At 44.0% G+C, this 26310-nt stretch overlaps 2 protein-coding genes and 1 long non-coding RNA gene across 4 annotated transcripts in view; 1 reads left to right on the top strand and 2 right to left on the bottom strand.

Annotated features, from left to right (window-relative positions):
• The window catches only part of LOC129145502 (uncharacterized), a 62127-nt gene extending 60493 nt beyond the window's left edge, over positions 1-1634 (bottom strand). The window contains exon 1 of the long non-coding RNA XR_008551167.1: positions 1599-1634. This is a non-coding gene — a long non-coding RNA (uncharacterized LOC129145502). The remainder of the gene's footprint in view (positions 1-1598) is intronic.
• Positions 1591-14196, top strand: PRDX6 (peroxiredoxin 6). Its single transcript, XM_037506467.2, has 5 exons — positions 1591-1763; positions 7561-7717; positions 10537-10683; positions 12061-12207; positions 13902-14196. The coding sequence occupies exons 1-5, from the start codon at positions 1669-1671 to the stop codon at positions 14028-14030; spliced, it is 675 nt and encodes a 224-aa protein (XP_037362364.1). The 5' UTR covers positions 1591-1668; the 3' UTR covers positions 14031-14196.
• A 5203-nt stretch (positions 14197-19399) lies between these two features.
• Positions 19400-26310, bottom strand: part of SLC9C2 (solute carrier family 9 member C2 (putative)) — a 79645-nt gene continuing 72734 nt past the window's right edge. For both annotated transcript variants that reach the window (XM_054693467.1, XM_054693466.1), the window contains 3 exons: positions 25739-25823; positions 22528-22584; positions 19400-20034 (listed from right to left, as the gene is read on the bottom strand). In XM_054693467.1, the coding sequence (XP_054549442.1) occupies positions 19991-20034; positions 22528-22584; positions 25739-25823 (186 nt within the window). In that variant the 3' untranslated portion in view covers positions 19400-19990. The remainder of the gene's footprint in view (positions 20035-22527; positions 22585-25738; positions 25824-26310) is intronic.

Raw genomic sequence — 26310 nt, 5'->3', positions numbered from 1 at the left:
GATGAAAACTGAAATCACAATGTGTGGGAGTCACTTCTGTTAATACTGTAGTGTGATTTCTTTATGCTTGAGGAGCCCTATTCAGAAGACTCTTCCCACTCCTGAATTTCAATAATTTGGCATTCTCACCCCATCAGCATTTACCCTTCATGGACCTCTGCCTTTAGTGAAAGAGCAACTATATCTCTCCATTGTATCACCAGGCCTGGCCAGTCCTACTACATGGTTATTGTATAAACTGTTATCATCATCCAAATAAAAGTTCCACTTCCAGAGCGCTATGTGCTGAGTAGTTTACCTACATTATCCTGGAGGCTTCCCCCAACCAGACCATCCAAGACCAGCCACTTTCTAGCACATTATTTTTTCTCTGAGTAAGACTTACTGATATCTAATATATTCTCATTTAATTATGTCCCCCACCCCCCATTAAAATGAAAGGTCCAAGAGACTAGACATTTGCTTCATGCTTGGCACATAGAAAGGAAAAAAATTAATCTAAGCATCCCTCCTCCCGGGGTAGCAGATTTGATCTGGGCACAGTAGATCTCAAAAGATAAGTTTTTAAATTTATGTTTATGGGCCTCCCTGGTGGCGCAGCGGTTGAGCGCTGGGTTGCCAAGCTGCCTGCAGCCTCTGCAGCGCCAGTTCGATCCCTGGCTGCTCCCCGGTCACCGGAGGAGGGTCCCACATGGCGCGCAGACCTCTCCTGCCGCCCGCTGCTCCCCTGAGCAGTGTACTTCGGTCCTTCTGCCTGCTCTGCTCCCTGCTCTGGCTCTGGTGAATTCTCTCACCCTCCCGTGCTTCTGACTGTACCCAGTGCTTGTATGTATAAATCAATCAATCAATAAATCTTTAAAAAAAAATAAATTTATGTTTAGGTTTCAGGGTAGGTGGATTGAATATTTTTACGGTTCATAATGAACTGGGGGTGGCCAGTGAAGCAAAAAAAAAAAAAAAAAAAAAAGTTACATTCACCCAAGCAGTGGCTGACTCGGGTGAGGGAATTTTTGCTGCAATAATATAAAGCCACTTCCTCTGACAAGGTCCTCCATTTCTCTAGGTCTTGCCCCATCTTCTGCAGAGCTGGCTGGGCCGGCCAGGATTCCAGACGCTCACACTACAAAGAGGGGAGATGTGGGGTCGCCCCCAACGTAAGTGAAAGTGCAGGAGGGTCTGCGCGGATCCTTGAGGCCCCGCAGGGTGAGATGTGGGACTGCGGCAGCCGCCGGAGGGAGCCTGCCCGCCTGGGTGATTCTCGGTATGGGGGCACCGCTTTTGCTACGTTCAGCTTCCTTTTACCTCCAAAATCCCAAACTCCTTGCAGGGTCAGACCCTGCGCACGCCCAAACCTGCAGGTGGTGACGCCCTGGACCCCAGATCAGGGGATCTGCGCGCAGGAGTCCACCGGCTCTGGGAAAGGTCAGACGCCTGGCTGGACGCCAAACTGATCTCCGGGTGAGCCTGGCTTGGCTCCGCCCCCGCCCCGCCCACGTGGGACTAGGCCCCGCCCACAAACCGGCCCAGGCCCCGCCCACCCCCGCCCCGGCCCCGCCCCCGCCCCACAAATAGCGAGGCCGAGGGCGCCGTGCACCTACTTTCTGGAACCTGCGGGCTGCCGGCCTTCGCTGCCGAGCTTCCTCCCCTCCTCCCACCGCCGCCGCCGCCATGCCCGGAGGGCTCCTGCTCGGGGACGAGGCGCCCAACTTCGAGGCCAATACTACCGTCGGCCGCATCCGTTTCCACGACTATCTGGGGAGCTCGTAAGTGGCCGCCTCGCAGCCCCGCCGTGGCCTCGGCTACGCGGGGCTCGGGGCGCCCTCGCTATTCTTCTCCCTTCCCGCCTCCGCACCGGTTCCTGCACGTGCCCCCGGCCGGCGCCTCCGCCCAGAACTGGCCGCGCGCCTGCTGCGGGGGGCAGGTGACCCTCCGGCGCGCCCCGCCCGCCTCCGGGCCCGGGGAGCGCGCCCCCCGCCGCGGGGAGGGCCTGGAGGCGTGAAGTGCGGGCCCTGCAGGACCCGGAGCTGGAGCTGGAGCGCGGGCGCGCGTGGGGGCTGTTTCACTCGGGCTGGGCAGCTGCGAGTGGCATGGTCAGGCCGGCACCCGCGGGAGCCGCGGCCGGGCAGCGCCGGCGGACACCCCCCGAGACTGGGGCCCGAAGTCCTGCCCTCGCCTCCCCCCTCCTCCCTCCCCCCGTCCCTCGGTGGAAGTGGGTGTCTGAAGCCTGAGTCGGAGGATGTCTTGTTGGTCGAAGGCTCAGCGTGTTATTTGTGGGTTCTGATTGTTGTGCACTGGTTTTTGCAGGCTGTGAGGCACAAAATGTAACATTTAAATCGCCTCCCCGGTGGCGCAGCGGGTTGAGCCCAGCGCTGTGAAGCTGTCCGCAGGCGCTGGTTCGAGCCCCGGCTGGCCAGGGAGAGACCCGCATGGCGCAGCAGACCGCTGCTGTCTGGCCCGCTGCTCCCCTCAGCAGTGCTTTCGGCCCATCTGCCTGTTCTGCTCCCCACTTTCTCTGGTGAATCCTCTTACCCCACCCCCCAAACCTCTGGCCTGTACCCCAGCTCTTTAATGCGTAAATAAATGAATTTAAAAAAAAAAAAAAAAAAACCACCAGCTGCCCAATCACTGGCCGGAGGACTTATTGTCCAGAGCCGCCTCCACTGGCCAGGTTATGATTTGATAACAACTTTGGGAGGAACCGAGAACGGTCTGTATGTGGGTGTGTCTTTCAGTCCAAAGTTTGCAACACTTTGAGTGAAGGACTTTCTGAACTTGTTGGACTTTCTGAAGTTGTTCAGTTGCAGTGGCCTATTCTGGCCAGGGTTGGCCATTGCAGGACACGTGTACCTCCCCACTGGGAGACCCTTTGTTTCCCACCCTTTGTTTCCTAGCGTGTCCCCTCTCGCCTCCACTTCTGCCTCACTTCCAAAGGCAGGAGGCCTTGCTAAAGTACCGGCTATACTGTGAAGTTCTGAGGCTTAACAATCCGTCTTTCAGATTTGTACCCCTTTTACATAGAGGTGCGTGTGTGTATAAAAAGAAAGGGGGGAATTTATAAGCTTAATCAGTGATTGGACAAAGCCTGCAAGGAAGCTGGGGGAGATTTCTTAAACCTTAGGCCTACGGAACCTCTTAAGCCCATTTTCCAGGCACTGATTAAGGGAATATCTAGGCTGTGTCAAAGACAGGGTTAGGCTAGAAGAAAGAATGAGAAATGGAGCCTGCACTTCCTTTATGTCAGGAAACGATTTCAGAAATAGACTGAGGCCTGTCACATACTTGGAATCTAGGTATTAATATTTTTCCAAAATTCCATGGGTTTCCCATTTCCAACTATAGCCCTCACCCTCACAAAACAAAATCTTACCGGAATTCTTAAATTGAGTGGATTAAAGATAAATAGTGACACAAAGCATATTTACCATAGCAGTGATTATACTGTCACTCTTTAAGCTGACCCTACTTTGAGGTGTTTTTTTGTTGTTGTTGTCCGTTGGCCTCTGATTCAATCCTTGCTTGATTAAAAGCAGTGCCTTCTCAGGGAGCCACATAGTAGATGAAGAAAATATCTGCACCTATAAAGAACTACTACACAAGTTTGCCTCAGATGATAGTCCCTGCCCTATCCCAACATGAGTTCGAGCCCTTTACATCATGACACATGGATTTTTCCCAAATATGATTTTCCCCATAGTTCGTTCTATATGTGATTTCGGTTGAGAATGTCGATTTTTTATTTATTTATGGATACAAGAACAGGGGTACAGGCCAGAGTTGTGGGGAGTGAGAGGATTCTCCAGAGGCAGAGTGGGGAACAGAACAGGCGGATTATCTGAAATACACTGCTGAGGGGAGCAGCAGGCAAGGTCTGCAGTGCCATGTGAGTAGCTTCCTGGCAGGAGATCAAGCTTCTGCTGCAGTTGCTGCAGATAGCTTCATAGGTTGTGTCTTAAACCCCTTGGCACCACAAGGGAGGCCCCCCAGAATGTTGATTTTTTTTTTTTTTTTTTTTTTTTTTTTTTTATAGAGGCATGCTTTATTTATTTGTTTGCTGGTTTGTTTGTTTGTTTTGTTTATACATGCACTGGGTACAGTCAGAAGCGCGGGAGGGCGAGAGAATTCACCAGAGCCAGAGCGGGAAGCAGAGCAGGCAGAAGGACCGAAGTACACTGCTGAGGGGAGCAGCGGGCGGCAGGAGAGGTCTGCGCGCCATGTGGGACCCTCCTCTGGTGGCCGGGGAGCAGCCGGGGATCGAACCAGCGCCGCAGAGGCCGCGCGCAGCTTCGCAACCCAGCGCTCAACCGCTGCGCCATCAGGGAGGCCCCAGAATGTTGATTTTTGATGCAAGTTATTTTGGAGAAAAAATTTTAAATAATTTCAAATATTATGGTTATCTACCCTGCCCCTGAAACATGGAAACAACTAAGGGGATTGGTGCTGGATTTGATGATCTGAGTCTTCTATGATGTTTCTGTACATTTGATAAAAGAAGCTGCATCATAGTACATCTTCACCAAACAAAACATGTTTTCCTAGAGTTTTCCTGGGAGTTGGTAAGATAAGGGACACCTCCATTAAAGGAGGAAATCTTTTGTTTTTTAAAATGAGGACGGAAATGGGATAATGTAATTGAATCTCTCTTAAGAGCAGCAACAGAGAGACTTTGTAAGGGCGGGCAGGCCACTGTAAGAATTCTCAGTTTACCCTGTTCCTAGCCTCATGATTAACTGGAGTTTCTCTTCTGAAGAAGAGGAGGGTGTGAAGTAGCTTAAATTGGATTCCTTAGCATGATTCAGCAAGTCTCTTGACTTGCAATGGAAAAAAGAACTTCCAACTTTCTAATTAGTGACCCCTTTAACAACAGGAAGAGGCACACCCAGTCCCATTTCTTTGCAACTTCTGGGAATTTTCTCTTAAGTCTAACCTGACCCTTATACAGATCTTCTCCATAGATCCTAAGGCCTACATTTTACTCAAAGCTAGGTGATTTATTTAAAAAAATCCACGTTCCTCTTAACTGCCCTTTAAAAAAAAGGTTAACATGCCTCTCACCCCTCCACAGTCTTAACGACATTATCTGAAATATCACCATTGGGCCCTCCATCCTCCTTGTAAGAAGGTTTTTTCCTGAAACTGTTACAGGGCAACCCCAATGTGAAGTGGGTTGGCCTGACTGTGTTGTGGATCCTCACCTGCACGCTTCAAAGGGACATAAAATGAGACTCAACTGCAGGCATACACCAAACGGTTAATGAAGTGTTAGTTTACAAAAAGGGGAAATGAAATGATTAACTCAGAAAGAGAGAGAGATAAATTGGTGAATGTGGCCTACAAGTTCCACTGAGCTGGAACCCCAATAGCATGCTGAAAGCCAGTGAAAAACCAAAGACCCTAAAGGCCCACATTTCTGATTATATACCAAACCCGGCTGCTTAACTCCACCCTCAGTTCCCCGCAATCCTCCCTTCCATGGTAATGACAATATGGGATTTAGAGTCTTTGGTGCCTTGGAACTCTTTGGTCTGGGGTGGGGGTGGGGCCTATAAAACCTATTTGTGGAGTTTGTTCAAGATATCCTTTCCTCCCAGCAAAGTCTTGAGAGTTGAGTGGCAGGTGTAGCTAAGGAGGATTAGGTACTCTTCTATTTTACTTTGAGCGTCAGAAAACACAAACTTTGCAGAGGCCAACTTGGCATCTAGGCTAGATTTAGTATTCTGCTAGTTTAGAGTCCTGTTTTAATGTTGAGTCGATGGGAGTGTGGAAAACAAGTGTTGAACTTTCTCTTTTCAGTGTGGTTTCTGTTGCCAAGGAGAAGGCAGAGGTACTCGGAATAGTCTTGGTGACTTTTAGTTTGAAATATGCCTAAAATCTATACAAGTTTAACTCTAGGCAATGATGATTTAGGTATTAGTATTTACCTAAGAATCTTTAATTGTAGAAATCAGTAGGCTGTAGGCTGTCAGTTTTCTACCTGCTTGGTCTCAAGCAAGACGAAAAAAGAAACTACAAATGAAGAAATAGGCAAAGTTCATAAAATGCTGTGGTTTTTGTTGGGATACAAATATTCGGTGTCCTGTTTGGCAGGTTAGAGCAGTAAAATGGTGTTACAAAAGATTTTATATTCATTTACTTGAAGCCAAATGTGGCCTTTAATTTTGCATATAAATAGAGGTGAGCAAGCCTATTTGTTTCAGATTACATAATCTGTTTACTATTGCAGTCAGGCATTTGCTTGGATTTGGGGCATATGGGACATCATTGTTGGAGCTGAGTGTCAAGGCCTCTGCTTAGAAAAAAGTGTAGAAATTGGGCCTCCCCGGTGGCGCAGCGGTTGAGCGCTGGGTTGCAAAGCTGCCCGCAGCTTCTGCGGCGCCAGTTCGATCCCCGGCTGCTCCCCGGCCACTGGAGGAGGGTCCCACATGGCGCGCAGACCTCTCCTGCCGCCCGCTGCTCCCCTCAGCAGTGTACTTCGGTCCTTCTGCCTCCTCTGCTCCCTGCTCTGGCTCTGGTGAATTCTCTCACCCTCCCACGCTTCTGACTGTACCCAGTGCTTGTATAAATAAATAAATAAATCTTTAAAAAAAAAAAAAAAAAAGAAAAAGTGTAGAAAAGGGTAAGGGGAAAAACAAACTATTTCAATAAACTACTTGGTTTGAGTAGCACAGATTTCATTAGTTAGAAAGCAGTCAGGGTGACTTGTCATTCATTGAGGCGACACTTAAAATACTACAGTCTTAAAATATTTATCATCTTGGAATTCATATCTTGGATTGATTTGAGCTTCAAACATAGACTTTTCTGGAGACAAGAAGGTCGAAAAACAGTCCTCAACAGAAAAGCATAAAAATAACTGTCTTCAGGGCCTCCCCTGGTGGTGCAGCGGTTGAGCGCTGGGCTGGGAAGCTGCCTGCAGACTCTGCAGCACGGGTTCGATCCCCTGCCACCAGGTGAGGGTCCCACATGGCGCAACAGACCTCCCCGTCTCGCCCACTGCTCCCTTCAGCAGTATATTTCATCAGTCTGCCTGTTCTATTCCCCGCTCTAGCTCTGGTGAATTCTCTCACCCTCCCGCACTTCTGACTGTACCCAGTGCTTGCATAAATAAATAAATAAATCTTAAAAAAAAAAACAAACACTGTCTTCATAAACATTCGTTTTACTAAGTCATTTTTTTTTTAAAGATTTATTTGTTTATTTATTGATACAAGCACTGGGCACAGTCAGAAGCGTGGGAGGGTGAGAGAATTCACCAGAGCCAGAGCTGGGAACAGAACAGGCAGACCGACAAAATACATTGCTGAGGGGAGCAGCGGGCGGCAGGAGAGGTCTGCGTGCTAAGCAGGACCCTCCTCTGGTGGCCGGGGAGCAGCGGGGGAGCAGCCGGGGATCGAACCAGTGCCACAGAGGTTGCCGGCAGCTTCGCAACCCAGCGCTCAACCGCTGCGCCACCGGGGAGGCCCTGCTAAGTCATTTTTTACCTATGATTTGTGACTTCCTATCCTCCATGATGTTGGTGACAACCTCTTCGTTCAGGTGTGACTTTCTCTTCCTTCATTTCAGATGGGGCATCCTCTTCTCCCACCCTCGGGACTTTACTCCAGTATGTACCACAGAGCTTGGCAGGGCTGTCAAGCTGGCACCAGAATTTGCCAAGAGGAATGTGAAGCTGATCGCACTTTCAATAGACAGTGTTGAAGACCATCTTGCCTGGAGCAAGGTATAGTACCCTTTGGGGTGTGCTTTGAGGCTATAGGTCAAGTTTATCAATTATAGAGAGTAGCTTGGTTTGTTTTTGGTGAAGGTAACTTGGTGATTTGCCCTCATGTTTTTCAGGTCTCAACTCAAATAATACCATTTTTAGGTCTTTCTTGACCTCTTTATCTAAAATTATAACTCCCCTTCACATTCCCTGTGCCCTCTAATTAATATTTCTCCTTAGCACTTTTCTCCATCAGAAACCCTCTGCACATGGCTCACTTGGTTGATTTATTTCTCTCCACCAGAATGGAGGTCGGCAGGGCAGACTCCTGTTTTGTCTATTGCTGGAACAGTGCTCAGTACTCAGTGAGCGGTTGGTCTGTATTTGTTGAATGAATGAACTGTGAAGGAAATGTCTACTTTCAGCAAAGTATTTACTTGGACATGAAATGTGGTGTTATAAACTTCAGACCATGCTAGGACTTTGCTAAGTGTGCTATTAAATCATTATTGGTAACATTCATGGAGGCTTGCTCTGCACTAGGCTATATCAGGCACTTCAACTTGCAACAAAAGATGTACAGTTGACCCCTGAACAACAGAGATTTTAATAATAGGGGTTCACTTATTCAGGTGTAAATAGAAGGTGAAAACTTATGGTATTGATAAATACAGTGCTGTAAATGTATTTTCTTTATTATTTACATAAATGACATTTTCTTTTCTCTACCTTATTTTATTGTAAAAATTCAGTATATAATTACTATGACATACAAAATATGTATTAATTGACTATGTTATCTGTAAGATTTCCGGTTACCAGCAGGCTATTAGTAATTGAGGGGGGAGAGGTGGCAGGAAGCAGGGGCTAGTTATACTCAGATTTTCAACTACATGGAGGGTCAGCACCCCTAATCCCCACATTATTCAGGGATCAATTATAGTACTGACAGTTGACCTCTTGAGGCTGTATCCCTAGCCATTTCATACCAATTAATCCTAATGACTGAGATTACAAAAATCATGTATAGGAGAAAAGGGAAAGCCATTTCTCTCTTTCTTGAGGTAGAATTTTTTTTTTCCTTTCCTTACATTTGCCTGTTAATGGTATCTGGTTTTTCTGCAGGGTTCTCACTGGTAGTTTCAGGTAGCAGCCCTTTAAGAAAAGTATGTGGTTTCCAGTCTCATTTTCAAAGATGAGAATGTCTTTCAGTCAGAGATGGAGGCTCAAGATTGCCCTGCTTTAAAAAAAAAGGGTGGTAGTATGATTCGAACATCAAACTAATGCTCTTTTTCATACTAGATTATAGAGACTAGAATAACCTGATTTAGGATAGAAAAAAAACCAAAGCATATTGTTCAGTGTTCATGAATATAGACTGTTATATAAGTGACAGGATTGAGAAGACTGCATAGCAAGGATTAAAACTAGATTGTTATAGGAAAAAGGCTTATGTAGTCCATTATTTAATACCTTTTAAAATATGGAATCATACCTAGGCTTATTTTAGCTGGTGAGCTTCTGCCCAAGAAGTTTTCAAAATTGTGATTGCATTGAATTGGAAACAAGTTTTAACTAGCAGATACCTATTTCAAAGTTCATGAATGCCACTTTTACCCTATTGCATCTCTGGATAAATCCACAAAGGTTCTGTAAGTGCTGTGTCATCAACCCGTTTTACTTTGAAGGCACCGCATAGTAAATAAACCTTGTTCAAATTTTAGACTTCTTTGCCATTAAATCCTAAACCTTCATCCAGCGAAGCTCTTTATTCCTGTCATCAGTTTCTGCTCAGAATTGCCTAAATGTTGCATTAGTATTGCTTCCCATTCCTGGAATGTCTGTCTTTGTCCTGTGAAACTCTTATCCAGCCTTCAAGGGTCCAGATGAAAGTCATACCGTGTTCTTAAAGCCTTTCCCAGTGGCTCTACAAATGGGAGCATAAGTGTACTTCAGCATTTACAATCATCCATTTACATATTACAGTCTTGTGTTTGCTTCTACCTCATATGGGAATCATCTAACCAAATCAGAATTCCTTTGAAGGGTCTTACTCATCTGTATTCCATGTATATTTACAATATTGCACAACCCATCTTTAACTCTTTAGCAATGCTAGATCAAATATAGAAATGAGATTTCCCCTCCCCCAAGTTTCCAGGGATTAGAAAGTAGGAATGATTGAAGTTTTACTGGGAGAAAGGGGAATAGAGAGGAAGACAGTAAATTATTGTCCTTTAGTTCATCCTTAAAATGCCTTTGTGTGGATTTCCATAAATATACCTCTGCCTTTTCACCCACAAGACATTTACCTTTGAATATATTCAATTTTTTATTCTTGTGTTGCTTTAAGTTATATGATTTTTTTTTTTTTTTTTTTTTTTGGCATTCCCTAATATCTGTCTTATAGTAGATGGACATCTGAGTGAGGAACAGACTCTGGAGACTGTTCTCAGCATGTGGCATTATTGCTAGATATGATGAACTTAAATGAATTTACTATTTCTGGTGGTTTTTACAGTATTTGGGTACCCAAAGGTACCTTTGATCTTCTTATTCAACTTTCAAAGAGTTCCTGCTGCTTCTCAACGCAGTAGAAACATGCTGAACTTTAAGAGACTTGGGCATGAAAAAGATCTGCAGTTACAAGCTAGGTGTCATACTTACTGTTATTCCTGTTGATGAATAACTGAGACAAGGCATGTTCATTAATTTTCTTATTGAAATTGCTTGAAGAATATGATTATGATTATGGTCCTGTTTCCTGTCTTGCAAGATGGTGACTCAGAGGATGTGCCAACCTTTGACTTCTCTTCTCCCTCTGCCATGCATTTCAGGATATTAATGCTTACAATGGTGATGAACCCACAGAAAAGTTACCTTTTCCCATCATTGATGATAAGAATCGGGAACTTGCCATTCTGTTGGGCATGCTGGACCCTGCAGAAAAAGACGAAAAAGGCATGCCTGTGACAGCTCGTGTGGTGAGTGGTAGGAATCTATGGTGTAGACATCCTGATCAGCCAGGCTGGACTTCCAAGTAACTACTTGAGCCAACTATAGGGAAGAAATAGGAGAACAATTCCTCTTACATAATAACTGCATTTGTGGCCATCTCACTGCTTATCTGGAAAGGTGGTGATACAAAGTAAAATTTTCAGCCTAATTTTCAAACTGCTGAATTCTTAGCATGAAATCTACATAAAAATATGTAGTTATTCTAAATGTCAAAGAGAGTTGAGAAACATTTTCTCTAGTTATCCTAACAGCCTTCACTTTCAAGTGATGGCCATATCCTTCTTCATAAGGCAGCTCTGATTTTGAATTCTTATTTGTTCTGTCCTCTTAAACATGCTTTCTACCCAATAGGAAATAAACTGAGTCCCTCATCTGCAAAAAATATACAACTATTTGAGTATACCAGTACCAACTCCCATTAATATCATTTTATGATAATCATCCCTTCCTGAGGCCTTCCCTGGATTAAATTGCACATTGGCCTTTCTTACTGGGATAGCCGGAACCAAATATAATTCTCTTCTAAGTTCAGAAAGCTAACATGAAGAAGAAAATTGTATTCCTGACTCCCAGATTGCAGTTTGACATATCTTTCAGGTGTTTAGGGAACAGGGTGGTGGCAGTGGTTTTGTTTTATTGTAATGCCCTTGAACATTTGTAATGTCTGAAGAGCTTTTCTTTTTTTTTAAGATATATTTCTTTTTTTTTTTTTTTTTTTTTTTTTTAATAGAGGCATGTTTTTATTTATTTATTTATTATATTTGTTTGTCTTGTTTATACATGCACTGGGTACAGTCAGAAGCGCGGGAGGGTGAGAGAATTCACCAGAGCGGGGAGCAGAGCAGGCAGAAGGGCTGAAGTACACTGCTGAGGGGAGCAGCGGGTGGCAGGAGAGGTCTGCGCACCATGTGGGATCCTCCTCCGGTGGCCGGGGAGCAGCCGGGGATCGAACCGGCGCCGCAGAGGCCGCGGGCAGTTTCGCAACCCAGCGCTCAACCGCTGCGCCACCGGGGAGGCCCTAAGATATATTTCTTTATGCATACAAGAACTGGGGTACAGGCCAGATGTTGAGGGGGGGTGAGAGGATTCACCACAGTCAGAGTGGGGAACAGAATAGGCGTATTGACTGAAATACACTGCTGAGGGAAGCAGCGGGCGAGTAAGGAGAGGTCTGCAGCACCATGTGAGTAACTACCTGGCCAGGGATCTCGTGTTGCAGTGGCTGTGGACAGCTTCATAGGTTGATGTCTTAACCCCATGAGCCACCAGGGAGGCCCATTTTAAAAGACTTTAATAACAATAGCATTTAAAGAAGTCTTTTTTTCTGTCTGTGTGCTCTGCAGGTGTTTGTTTTTGGTCCTGATAAGAAACTGAAGCTGTCAATCCTCTACCCAGCTACCACTGGCAGGAACTTTGATGAGCTTCTCAGAGTAGTTATCTCTCTCCAGCTGACAGCAGAAAAGAGGGTTGCCACCCCTGTTGATTGGAAGGTAAAGATGTTAAAAGGGCAGATAAACCACTTGACTGGAAGGCTTGGGGGGCCATTCTCTGAATGGCTCCCTTTAGCGTCAGTGTTGCCTATGGCTGTTTCTAGCCTGCAAATAACACTAGGGGGACTTTTCTTAAGATGGTCATTTTCAGGGTCTTGGTACCATTTATATAAAACTCCCGGTATTGCTTTCTGACTTTCATTTTATAGATTCCTTTTCCTAATAATAGGATTTAAAAGCAAAAAAAGAACCTTTAACCCTTTCCCAATGACAGAATACTTATAGAAAACCTTGATTGGTCACTAAGTCATGGCTATCAAACTATTTGTATTACTTTTATAAAGCTTTTCATTTCTCTTACGCTTCAGTCTTTTAAACCCATGTACACTTATCTAAAACTCATTACCTTTTAATTTCTTAGGATTTCTGCAATATGTAGGACATGAATAAAAATATCACAAGACAATTTTAAATTTACTACATCATCTTTAATGTGCTAACCTGAATACTGGGTATTTTTGTTTTGTTTTGACTAGTAAATCATTTCAATACTGTATCCATTCATTGAACAGTATTTTTTGAGCCCAGACAGTGGACACTTGGGTAAACAGTATAAAGTCCCGGCCTTCTTAGACTTAGATTCCAGCTGGTAGAAACAAATATTACACAAGTTTATAGGATATTATGCAGTGATAAGGACAGCAGAGAATAATCATGCAGAGCTAGTGTAAGGGCAGGACAGGACACAGTGCAGGTTTTCTGATCCAGCAGACCAGGTAAAGGAAGAGTCAGAGTCCTCAGTGGCTTTTTGCAGGCTTTTATTGGGGTTTACCCGGTACACAGCAGGCAGGGATGCTGGGGGGCCGGGAGGCTGGCAGGCCTCCCAGCCACCAGCAAGTTTTCACTCTATCTGGGCTCTCCGGCCTTCTCTGCTTCTCTCTCGGCTTCTATTCCTTCTTGGCTTCTGCTGGCGTCCCCGTGACGCCGCCCTTAAAAGCCCAGTCCTAGCCCAGGTGAATCCCATCTACCTCTGCCCACACCCTACTCCAGGTGCCCGCCATCAGGCATGCATTCAGGACCGCAGGGATCCATCATCTATCCTGATGGCGGGAGGGCAGAAAAGCCTGACATTTTTCCCTTGCCCTACAGCTAGGAAGAGCACGGAGTTGGGAGGATTGGTTTTTTGACTGTCAAGGAAGGTCTTTCTCTGAAGGGATCTTTGAGGAGAACACGAAGAAAACAAGGGACAAAGTAATGCGTATTTGAAAGGAAAAGCCCTGCCTGAAGAAGGAACTGGTAGTACAAGGAACTTGAGCTAAAAGTGAGGCTGGTGTATTAATGGAATAGAGGGAAAGCTGTGTGCCTGGAGAAGTAGCAGCAGAAGGTGGGGAGCGGGCCCAAGGATAAGAGAGGAGGCAGTCTTCAAACATGCAGGGCTCTCTAGCCCATGATAAAGACTTAGAATAATGGTTTCAAAGTGTGGGGCAATTCCTTACTAGGTTTAAAACAAGACTATTTCGTGTTAAGTGGGAAAGTACTTACCCTCACAAAAGTAGGAGAGGGAAAATTCCTTAGAGGGGAGAAGGTAAAGAATACTTGATTATTCTTGATTATTCTCATTAGTACCTATAGCAATAATTCTTTTCCTTTTCAATCTGAGATTGAATCTCACCCTTCTCAATGTTTTCCAATAGAATGGAGATAGTGTCATGGTCCTTCCAACGATCCCTGAAGAGGAGGCCAAAAAGCTTTTCCCTAAAGGAGTCTTCACCAAAGAGCTCCCATCTGGCAAGAAATACCTCCGCTACACTCCCCAGCCCTAGGTTTCTCCGAGCTGCTGGAGCTGCTGGAGCTGCTCGCTTCGTACCGTGAGCCAGAGGATGCCAGCTGCCAATCATGTTGGCCTGCGACAATTCCATAAAAATGTCCTGGTGTGATCACATCCACAGCCTTTAGATTGCTCTAGGCTTATTAAATGAATATGGCACTCAAAATTTCTTGGAATTCTTGACTCTGTGCCTTAACCAGCATTCTGTCCTGTTCACATATCTTAGCACTCTGCTGGCTCTCTTTGAAGTATGTGCTACATTTGAGAGTCCAATCCTGCTGGGTCTCTGCAAGGTTTGCGATCAACATGGTATTATCCGTTGATGGTTGAAAAGCCTGCTTTGCTCCATCAAAGAATGACTATCAGGTTTTTTAACTGTTCTAATCAAATTCTCCTTTCTGTTACCCATTTTTGTGAGCAACAGAAATTGAGGTTCAGCTTCGTCTGTAGATATCTAAGTATTAACCCAAGAACTTAGAGTAACTTGGATATCTTCAATATTCAGTGTTTTAATCACAATGGGGGGGAACTTTTTGATTCTGTACTTTTGCAATAGGTGACTGAAGCAGGATGAGCAAGGGGAAGGATCTTGAAATATTTTGCTATAAAGAAAATTTTTCAATAAATGTCTTTCAAAAGAGGGAGCTTGCATGCCTGCCAGGGAGGTGTACCAGAAGGTATGAGTGGTGCCCTGTGCCCATACCAGTCTGCTCGATCAGGATGTACACGTGAAAGGTCACACCTTGGAAAGTGAGAAGATGACTGAAAATGTTTTATTATAGAACCATTCTTCTGGGCGGGGGGAGGGCAGAGATGGGGTGTGCTATTTTCTGAATTTTGCTTTTTAGGGATCAGCAAATAAATCCTTTGGTTAAACCAGACAAGAGAATTCTGTTGTCACATTTTGAGTTACCTGTTGAACAGAGTTTTCTCGCTGCCCTTGGCATTGGTCCTTTTCTGCAAGACAATAGAAATTTTCATATAATGAAAATGGAGGAGCAGCTGATGGTCAAAATTTCACCACCTCTCTTGCCCACTTTGCTCCTTCATGTTACTTCACTCGATCTTGGAGTTCCTTGAGTTTGGGACCCCTGCTATAAAGAGCTCTCCTAACCTGATGCCTGAATTGAATTGGGCTCAAGAATATGAACCATGAAGACAGTGGTACATTTAAGCTTTTCTGCCAGAAACATACTAATTATTTTGAACTCAAGGTCTCAGACTTTTATTATATTGTATTAGTAAGTCCTACATTTAGAAAGAAATGTCCCACACCTGCTGTAGTCTTGGGTAACATGTAACCCTATTTTTTTTTTAAGATTTATTTATTTATATAAGCATTGGGTACAGTCAGAAGCGAGGGAGGGTGAGAGAATTCACCAGAGCCAGAGCGGGGAGCAGAGCAGGCAGAAGGACCGAAGTACACTGCTGAGGGGAGCAGCGGGCGGCAGGAGAGGTCTGCGCGCCATGTGGGACCCTCGCCCGGCAGCCGGGGATTGAACTGGCGCTGCAGAGGCTGTGGGCAGCTTCGCAGCCCAGCGCTCAACCACTGCACCACCAGGGGAGGCCCAGCCCTCTCTATTTTTCTTGAGTAAGTAACACTAAACATGATACCTGATAGGATGTGTTAGCAGTGTCATCGAGCCTTTAGTTTCCATGGTTATATCCACATGTAAAATTTGATGCCATTAAAGCTGAGAGAATAGGTGAGAATTCCAAGTTGGGGGCCTCCCTGGTGGCCTAGGGCTTAAGTATCAGAGCTATCACCACTGCAGCCTGAGTTACATTCCTAGCCAGGGAGCTAACCCACATAAGGCATAGCAAACCTCTCCTGTCTCGCCCACTGCTCCCCGTGGCAGTGTATTTCAGTAAATCTGCCTGTTTCCCATTCTGTCTGGTGAATCATCTCTGGCCTGCACCTCTTCTATGCAAAAAAAAGAAAATTCCAAGTTACATAATATCCTGGGGGTGCTTGACTGAAGGAAGCTAAAGAGTGCTGGCATCCTATCCTCACCTCTTCTCCAGTTCACAATATAGTTTGCTGTTATCTGCTCCTCTAACTATATACGTCTTCTGACTAAGCTCTTATTTCCCATGTCTGGTTACCACCCTGAGTATTTTCCTTGCTGCTTCCTTCCCTTTTGCTGTTTGCCTTCTTTAGTCTATCTTGAATCTGTTCATCATTTGCTAAAATCTCTTGTAAGAAACTAAGGTTTACCAAGTTTAATAATGAGAGTTGATATCTAAAATCAGTCTATCTAAAATTACTGTGCCTTCAGGTTTACATTTTGCACCTTATTGTAAGGAAACTGAAATTTTAATGTCCTATTGCCTAAATAATTTTAAAGCAAGTGCTTAAAATTTTTAACAGATTATGTGTACCAGTCATCTAGTCTAAAGGGATGATAGTATAACAGCTATTACAATTTCTTACTATCTAAAAACTGGAATGTAACAACTGAAATGCAAGTAAGGGTGCAAAAAGGGTTAAAGCATTCTAAGACTCCCTGTGCTAACTTTTAATATCAAAGACAGTTTAGCTAACCTAAATGTCTTGGTATTCTTCTACCCCCCAGTGTGGTTCCCTGTGAAAAATCTAGTCCTATCAGCATTGCTAAGCCTTGTCAGAGAAATAGATCTACTCTTAAAAAATCTTTGTCACTCTGGGTAGTTATTTTATAAAATTCTTTAAGTATGTAACTAATAGGAGTGTTTTGAAGTATGTAAGACTTCTTAAAACCTAATATATTCTGGAAGGCAGTCCATAATACGGACTCTCAATGGGAAGACCAATCCCGAAACCCCAGTTGTAGGGGCAGGGATCATATGACTACTTGCCTCCTCCAGGGCACGCAGGAAGTCATTGTTAACCCAGTGAGTAAGACTAACTGAGGGAAGTTACTCAGGAGCCCAGTGAAAATCCTGCATGAGGCCATGAGGAAGTACTCTAATCTGGATCCAGAGACTAGAAGGACAGGTCATCCTAACAGCATTTGATTAGCCAGTCTTGCTCTGACATCAGGTACAAGCTCCAGTGACTGCATCAAGGGCCTCAGGCCTCTTTCTCAATACTTCCAGACACGACCTTCAAGGTCTACAGTAATAGGGAGAACAGCCAGGCTAAAAGAAACGAGAGGAAGACAAGAGAAAGGCCCAATATGTGGTGGCTGGCATTGGCAGCGCCCTGCCACCTCAGATTCACCCAAGACCCCATAAACCTTTAGGACACTTAGGACCTCAATCTCTTAAAGGTCCCCCAGCAACTGGGACACTTTAGCTATGAGTGTCTGAAAAGGCCATGCCCTCAGCTATTGCACAGGACATTGGTAGAAAGACCGTCCCACTCTCCAGAGAGGGAAGGGCCAGCCCAAAGCATGTGCCAGGTGGGAAAATAAGAAGGGCATCATCAAGTGCCTCTGACTATGGTCATTGACTATGAAGAACCCAGTGTGAGAGAAGAACTTTTCTGAAGGGGCTCTGAGGTGAAACAGGCTCGCCTATTTACTATTTCTAGGCAGAGCCTCAAGTGATCTTGGAAGTGGCAGACAAAGAGATCACCTTCTTAGTGGATACAGGGGCCACTTACTCTGCCTTGCTGCAGTTCTCCAGAACTGCCTACTGGTCGACTGTCCTCACTGGTGTTGATGGCCAACCTAAGCCAGGATGCTCTACAGCACCACTGCCCTACTCACTACAAATCCACCTGTTTACACTTTGATTTCTGGTCTTGCCCCATTCTGATTCCCCATTCTGCTATATCACTTTTGGGCCTCTGGGATACTACATTCCCAGGCTGAGCTATCTTTGTGACCCCTGTTAGGGTGCAATTAAAGGACCCTCATTTTCCCTAGTGTTATAGGGCAGCCCCGATACAAAACGGGGTGCCTGACTGTGGGTCCTCACCCGCGCGCTTAAAAGGACTTATCAATACTCCACTGCAGGCACACGCGAAAGGTTAATAAAAGGTTTATTCACAAGGGAAGGGCAAATGAGGAAATGTACAGTTCAGGGAGAAAAGTGGGAGACAAAGTTTTAAATGCGTCCTACCTGATCCGCCGATCAGGAATCCCAAATGGCGCTCTGAGAGCTGGCTGCAAGCCAGGAGCCGTGAAGCCAGAAGGCAAGCGACAGAGCAAGAGACCCCAAGGCCCACGTGTCTGGTTTTTATACCAACCAAACCTAGCTGCTTAACTCCACCCTCAGGTCCCAGCCACCCTCCCTTTGGTGGTGACTGGATTTGTCTTTCCCAATGTCTTGATGGCTTTAGTCTGGAGTGGGGGTGGGGTCCACAAAGCCTGTATGGGATTAGCGCAGGACATCATTTCCCCCTAACACTAGGAAGACACAATATCTAAGGACTATGACTTCTTACACAAAATTCCTCCACTTGGGTCTTTTAAGACCTGGCATTCTTAACTTTTTTGTTTAGTTTCATCTCACACACCATCAAACTACAGCTTCCAGTTATGGAGAATCAGGCACCATGGAGTACCGTTCGTTATGGAGACCTAGAAGCACAAACAGCTGCGGGAGATGTGAACCTGGATGCTTGGTAGCCCATTTTGGACAACCGGCACCACCTGAGCCCCTCAGAACACCACATAGCAACTAAAATTGACCCTGTCTGAAAGCCCAAAGTGCAGCCATCAAATTCTTCACACCTCTTTCCCACCATACCCAGATGACAATAGGCTAATGGCCAGCACTACCGGCCAAAATTCAGCTTGAAGCAGCTACACAAGCCAGAACTCCAACCCATTCCCAAAGATTCCCATCATCCTCTCAGAAGAGGGGGAAATAGCGGGTATCATTATCAAGATTAAAAAGTAAAGCCCCATTCCTTGCCCAGCAGGCAAGTTTGGAACGCTTCAAAAGATAAAGGGAAATGATAAGGTTGCTATGAACCAGGACATAAGACCAGATCACCTTGACTATGAATGTGGAAGCAAGGCCAGGACACATGCTGTGTCAAAGGTCAACACCCAAGACCAGACATCCCAGAAGATAACAGGTTATGAAAGAAAGTCTTAAGCCCTTCATCACACACAGACATCTCTGTCTTGCCCCCTGGTCTCTTGCAAGGTATTTCAATAAATCCACTTTTTCCTGTTGTCCCTCCCCCACCACAATAAAGTCAAGCTCATTAAACAAATTTCAAAAGTATTATAATCAAAATCTGCTTTCAGATTTTGCACACCACTGAAATTTCCAGTAGGTTCTTAATAGTTAAGCTTGACTTTTTTTTCTGTTGTATTTCCTTCTATTCTTAACCCCTAATATGGTTTTTCCTAGAGTAAAACATCATATATTCTTTCCATCTTTCATCTCAAAATTGAGCTAAAACGAATAATGGATTCTAAATAACAAACCATAAAAATTCAACTTTATTTGACTTTTTAAAATAAAATGGAAAGTGATACCAAATAGTACTATGCAATGTAAACTTGTTAATTTCCCCCAAATTTTGCTTTAAGTAACAAAGATTGTGGAATATTTGTTCAGTGTTAACTAAATTAGGACAAGAAAGGGAAATGACTTTACTCTGGAAAATGTTAGGGAAGCAATAATAACAACAATATCACAAATCAAAATTCTAGGCCCTATGCTTTCAATAATAATATATTAGTTGTACAACAGATTTGGTAACTTGTACCCTATTATAACTGAGTCTCAGCTGGAAGTAGGGTTTCATTTGGGAGCTTTCATTCAGCTGGAAGTAGGGTTTCACAAGTTTTAGGATATCTTGCATCATCCTGAAGAATTCTTGAACCTCTCAAGTATACTGCAACTGCTTAAAATTAGAGTTTTACATCAGTCCATTAATCACTTGTAAGATAAATATTGCAGTAAAGTGTTCCAGCAACTTCTAAGCAAACTCCTTGCCAGGTAGATAAAATCCTTTAGCACTTGAGCCAGGATATTAATTTGGTCTTTCGCCTGACTCCATACATCATATTAGTGCCTTAAAAATCTTTTTTGAAATGGGATCCAGCTTCCAACTATAAAAGAAAGTCGAAAGTAAAATATTAGACTATGAACATTTCTAAAACTTACTATTAACTGCAATCAGAAAACTTAATGAAAAGCTTCCATTTTATTGTCTGAAACAGTCCCCTATAAGTAAATACATGTGCCTCTCTATACCACCAATCTCTATACTTGATGATACCATCAAGTATCATCTTATAAAGACATATCAGATTGTTTTGATTAGAGTAGTCTATAGAAGGTACACTGAAGGGAAGGAAATGTTAGGAGGCTTGAATTCCTGTTAACTTTATGACTGGTTGCGTGAATGAGATTTTTTTTAAATAATGGGGTCTGGGAAAGACCATGACAAATAAGGAGCCCAAGCACTTGACTCCCAATTTATTTTTCCCATTTGTGAATGAGGGTCCCTTTAAGAAAGAGAAGAGGGTCATGCTAGGGATACAGCCTAAAAAGAGTTAAGTTTCTTTGTTTAGAGGAGCCATTAGCCACAAGTTTGGTGAGTTTCCTTTCCCCCAACAAATTACACTGCAACCCTTCTTGATTGGCATAAATGATAGTGACTGGATCAGAATTTTTATTCAAGGGTCTATAGTCACTTAGGGTGACTATGTGGTTTGGGGTGTGGTGAGGCAAGAGACTGCTCTTGAAGCCACATTTCAATGCATATCTTTTTTCCTTAGATGGCATGTTTATTAGGGATGACTTGGCAACTAGGGGAGGGTAGGTACTGGAGACCCTGAAGTCCATCCTTGGCACCATTAGTGCCATCTGGCCCACTTCCGCATTTTCCTAGTGTCCTACCACCCTGCCAGAGTTGTCCACTCCACTCCCTAGATTTGGAGCTCTCAGAGACCCCTTCAGTGAAGGGGATAGCAAAGTAAAGTAGTCTTGCAGACTCTCTCCCCAACACACTTGCCTCTACTCTGTCCTGGTCCAAAATGCCCTGCCCCTTCCCCATACCGGGCGTGACTTGCAGCACATCTCACATTTTCCTAGATGAGTCCTGATTACAGAGGGAATTAGGAAAAGTCTTCATGGCAAAACTAAGTGACTTTCCATATAAAATATTTTGAAGTAAAAATGGAAATGCCATATGACCTAGCAATACTTCTCCTGGTGAAGAAGAGTATGAAAACACTAATAAGAATTATGCACCCCTGTGTTCATAGCAGAATTATTCACATTATCCAAGATATGGAGATAGTCTAACACCTATGACTGGGCTTATCCAGCTCATCCAGATGACTAGATAAGCAAATTGTAGAATATCTACTCAATAGAAGACTACTCAACTATTTAACAAAGATGAATTAGGCCTTTTGGAACAAAATGGGTGGATCTTGAGGTGATGATGCTAAGTGAAATAAGTCAGAAAGTAAAAGGTATTTAGTTACCAGATGGTTTCACTCATGTATGGAATATAAACAACCAAAGAAAACAAACTGACAAAATACAACAAAAATAACTCTTTGACTCTGTGAAAACTATGGTGGATACCAATGGCAGCTAGAGGATAGAGGGTACAAAGTGAGTAAGGTGGCAGTGTCTTGTCACTGCAACTCTGGCAGAGGACAAGGGCAGCATATGTACATGTTGAGATGTGAAGGTGTACTCCCAAACACACAATTTTTTATAAATGGCAAATCAATAAAATTTTGAAGAAAAAATGTCTTTGATGTCTCTTATCTTAAAAATTCATGCAAATTTGTCCCCCTATTGCATAATATATTTGTTTTAATATAAAACATTTTAGGGGCCTCCCTGGTGGCACAGGGGTTAAAGACAGCAATATCAAGCTATCACCAGCCACTGCAGCATAAGTTCGATGCCCCACCGGGCCAGGGACCATCTGCTGGTTCTGCTCCCCACTCTCTCTGGTGAATCCTCTCACACGCACCCCTTGTCTCCCATGCACCTCTGGCTTATTTATGCATAAATAAATAAATCTTTAAAAAAAATAAAACATTTTAAACAATCTAAATAAGCTAAATGAGTTAATTTAGCTTTATTTATCCCTTTCAATTTAAATTTAGTTTATTTCTCCCTTTAAAAAATCGAGTATAATTGATAATCTAGGAACATGTCCATAATCAGCTTATGGTTCCACATACCCCCATTTTAGCACTCACACATCCTAGGGAATGCACATTGCAAAGGAAGGGGCACTGATATTTAGAGGCTAATGTCTGACTATATGCATGGTTAAGCCCATTCCCATCCCAAGGCCCAAAGATCTCAACTTTTGAACTAAAAATCAGAGAAAGGGGGTGTTGAGAGAGAAACTGGGAGAGAGAGAGCTGACAAAATTGCATCTTTCAAAAACATTACATAATTTTAATTTTAAGTAATTCAAGTGAGTTTTACCCCAATTTCCCCATATTAATGAGCTGCCACTAAGAGTCTCTTTCTTACCACCTACATTTACAACTTGACTTCACAATTTTAGTTGTATAGTTCAATATTCACAATAAAAAAATCTATCAAATCCTTGAGTTTATTACCTGATCTTTTCCAGCCATATTCTTTCTTGTTCATTCGAAGACACGTATTGACTGAGGCTGTCCAAATATATGCATTAAATGGAAAAACAAATTAGGAATTTAAGAATATGGTAGCACTAGAATATTTTAAAATATCAACTTGCTTACTCCTTTCAGGTCCTCCCTTTGCCTTTCAAATGGGCCCTTTACTCCCTCGAGGATATTTGTTAATATATTCCCAAAAATCCAACACAAGAGCTGACAAACTCAAATGGGAAGAGGGAGGTCACAGAAACAATTAAGGAAGGCTGGATATGAGACAAGAGGGAGCAGTTAGACTGTGGCAAACTGGTAAGCATCTGTTTTCCCTACAATAGCCAGCAATATTGTACTATCTGATTATTGCTATTGGTAAGAATGAGGATTTAGTATTGGCAGACTTTCTGATTTTATTTTTCAAGAAAACCTTGAAATTTGGATTCGTTAAATATGAAATTTCTTGATGTTTATACTTGGAAACAATTTTTTTTTAATTTAAAGAAAATGTGTATGTTTGCCAAATCCAGTGTACTGACTAGATCCTGTCCATGGACCTACCATTTATGACTTTTGTTCTGAACCCATTGAACAGTAGAATGATGTGTTTCCCTCAGTCTAAAAACAATTTCAGAGGGTTTTTTTTTTTAAAGATTTATTTATTTATACAAGAACCAGGGTACAGGCCAGACGTACAGGAGGGTGAGAGGATTCACCAGAGACAGAGCGGGGAACAGAACAGGCAGACTGATGAAATACACTGCTGAGGGGAGCAGCGGGCCAGACAGGAGAGGTCTGCTTCGCCATGTGGGATTCTTGCCAGCTGGCCGGAATCCAACCCGCACTGCAGAGGCTGCTTCGCCATGTGGCACTCTCACCGGCTGGTGGGGATCAAACCCGCACTGCAGAGGCTGCATACAGCTTCACAGTGTGGCACTCAACCACCTGCCCCACCAGGGAGGCCCAATTTCAGAGGGTTTTAAGAAGGAAAGAAAACGATGGCCCAAGGAATAGAAAGGACTTGAGCCCTAATCCTGGCAGTGTTTTAGGTCTCTGACTCAGTAGCCCTTATGTGGCCCCAATGTGGCTGACACTAGGCCCTAAACTCCCAGCCTTTGCCATAGAATCCTATACCCTAAAAGTATTGTGGAAGCAGCACAGTGGCAGCCCTAATAGACTATAAAGCCTGAGAGTAATGGTTATATCAGTATTAACCATTTTGGAGAGAAGACCAGAAGCAGAAGGGACTCCCAAAATCATGGCGTTGCACATGACCCCATAATAGAGCATGGAGGGCCTCCCTAGTGGTGCTGGCAGTTGAGCGCCACACTATGAAGCTGTCCGCAGCCTTTGCAGAGCGGGTTCGATCCCAGCCAGTCGGGGAGAAACCCACATGGCGCAGCAGACCTCTCTTGTCTTGCCTGCTGGTCCCTTCAGCAACGTATTTCGTCGGTCTGCCTGTTCTGTTCCTCGCTCTGTCTCTGCTGAATCCTCTCACCCTTCTGCATATCTGGCCTGTACCTTGGTTCTTGTATAAATAAATAAATCTTTAAGAAAATTAATTAATTAATAAAAAAATTTAACATAAAAAAAAAAAGAACAAAGCATGGAAAGTGAGCCCAGTGTTGTACTTGCTGCTAGGGGGGAAATGGAATTACTTATTTAATGTCCGTCTCTTCCTCCATGAGGGCAGATAGATGGTTTGGCTGACTTACCAACTAACACTTGACACTGGTGCCCAGTACATGGGGAGAGACATTTTATAAGAATTATGCAAATGTAGGCCTCCCTGGTGGTGCAAGGGGTTAAGACGCAACCTATGAAGCTGTCTGCAGGCTCTGCAGCACGAGTTCAATCCCCAGGCCAGCCAGAGAGCAACCCACATGGTACAGCAGACCTCTCCTGTCTTACCCGCTGCTCCCCTCAGCAGTGTACTTTGGTCAATCTGCCTGTTCTGTTCCCCACTTTGTCTCTGGTGAATCCTCTCACCTCCCACACCTCTGGCCTGTACCCCAGCTCTTGTATGCATACATAAATAAATCTTAAAAAAAAAAAGAATTAGGCAATTGGGAAATGAGGCATAAAACATTAATGAATGAAATGTCATTTTATGCACAAAACTTTAAATCATATCAACCATTCTCAGAAATTAACAATTCTTTAAGAATTCCATAATGGAGGCCTCCCTGGGGGCGCAGGTGGTTGGGCGCAGCGCTGTGAGGCTGTCCGCAGCCTCTGCAGTGCCAGTTCAATCCCCATCGGCCTTAGAGCAATCCACATGGTGAGCAGACCTCTCCTGTCTCGCCTGCTGCTCCCCTCAGCAGTGTATTTTGTCAGTCTACCTGTTCTGTTCCTCGCTGTGTCTCTGGTGAATCTCTCACCCTCCCGTGCATCTGGCCTATACCCCTGTTCCTGTATAAATAAAATAAATCTTTTAAAAAAAATTGCATGATGTCTAAGCTAGCAGGTCACATGAAGTATTCACCAGAATGCTGGCGACTAGAGGAAGACATCAAGATGACTTTGTTTTCAAGTCAGGGTAAAAGAGAAAATGGTGACATTGGACTTGGTAAGGCATTAATGCCGAGCACTAGAAGAAAGATCTAGAATAAATTCTCTCTAGTGTATGGGCCTCCCTATCTAGTATTTTTTGTGCAATATTTAGCTCCGTGATACATGTGATTGGGTGTTAATACATATTTAGTGACTATAATTACTTAGTGACCATTGATGTACAATTCAGAGCAAGCCATTTGAGTTGTGACTGTCACCACAGTCTGGATTCTCAGTGAGCATGGGGCGGGGTTCATGTTCCCTTTGATTATTGGGAACAAACTCGCTCCTCAAGCCTGAGCTCACTGTGAGAAAGTTCACCCCCTCCCCTGCTCAGCCCCCAAACTGCACTATGTGACTCACCCCAAACAGGGCGGGAACAGAATCCAACATAGAAACTGCTCTCCTCCTGCAAGGGGGTAGAGCCAGGGGCATGGGAGAGGAAGGAGTCACTTTCATTTCAGTGTCTGGAAGTCTCTGAATCTATGTTTTCAAAGTGGCAACCAGGTGGACCCAACGATGGAGAGCGACGATAAACCCACACAATGCCCTCCAATTTCATTTTTTGAAGAATTAAATGAATTTTACATGTATCAAAATTCCTTCTCAATGGTTTCCCTATTCTTAAAGGTTTACCCCTTACCCATGACATTTGATACAGTATCTTCTGGGGAAGCCTCAGATGTTTGGATAACCAGCAGCTTGCTTAAATCTGAAGTTCCCTGAACCTAAAGGAAGAAAAGTCAAAATTAGTCAAAAGAGTATTCTTTTCCTGGGGCCTCCCTGGTGGAGCAATGAGTTAAGTTTCAGCACTATGACGATATCCGCAGCCACTGAAGCATGAGTTCAATCCCTGGCCAGGGAGCTACCCACATGGCACAGCAGACCTCTCCTGTCTCACTCGCTGCTCCCCTCAGCAGTGTATTTCAGTCAGTCTGCCTGTTCTGTTCCCTGCTCTGTCTCTGGTGAATCCACTCGCCCCCTCCCTGCCCGCACCCTTGGCCTGCACCCCAGTTCCTGAATGCATAAATAAATAAAAATAAATCTTAAAAAAAAAGTATTCTTTTCCTAACCTTAACCTTTCCAAAGAATATAAGAAATAAGCCATCCCCTGGAACTAGGCCTCCAACCCAAGTTCTATCTTATTCATTTCAAATTCTCTTTAACGCTGTTTCAAAAAGTGTTGGACCAACAAATTATCTTTTGCATATTTAT

Source organism: Talpa occidentalis, unplaced genomic scaffold, assembly GCF_014898055.3.
Source record: "Talpa occidentalis isolate TD23 unplaced genomic scaffold, MPIMG_talOcc4v2.1 talOcc4.12, whole genome shotgun sequence".
Lineage (NCBI taxonomy): Eukaryota > Metazoa > Chordata > Mammalia > Eulipotyphla > Talpidae > Talpa > Talpa occidentalis.
The sequence above is the reverse complement of the archived record's forward strand: the minus strand, read 5'-3'. Positions and strand labels throughout refer to the sequence as shown.

Excerpts from the sequence above, each read along its gene's own strand:
- PRDX6 (XM_037506467.2), top strand. The coding sequence starts at position 1,669 with ATGCCCGGAGGGCTCCTGCTCGGGGACGAGGCGCCCAACTTCGAGGCC. Across the intron at positions 1,764-7,560 it reads CACGACTATCTGGGGAGCTC|ATGGGGCATCCTCTTCTCCC; the intron begins GTAAGTGGCCGC and ends CCTTCATTTCAG. Across the intron at positions 10,684-12,060 it reads TGCCTGTGACAGCTCGTGTG|GTGTTTGTTTTTGGTCCTGA; the intron begins GTGAGTGGTAGG and ends TGTGCTCTGCAG.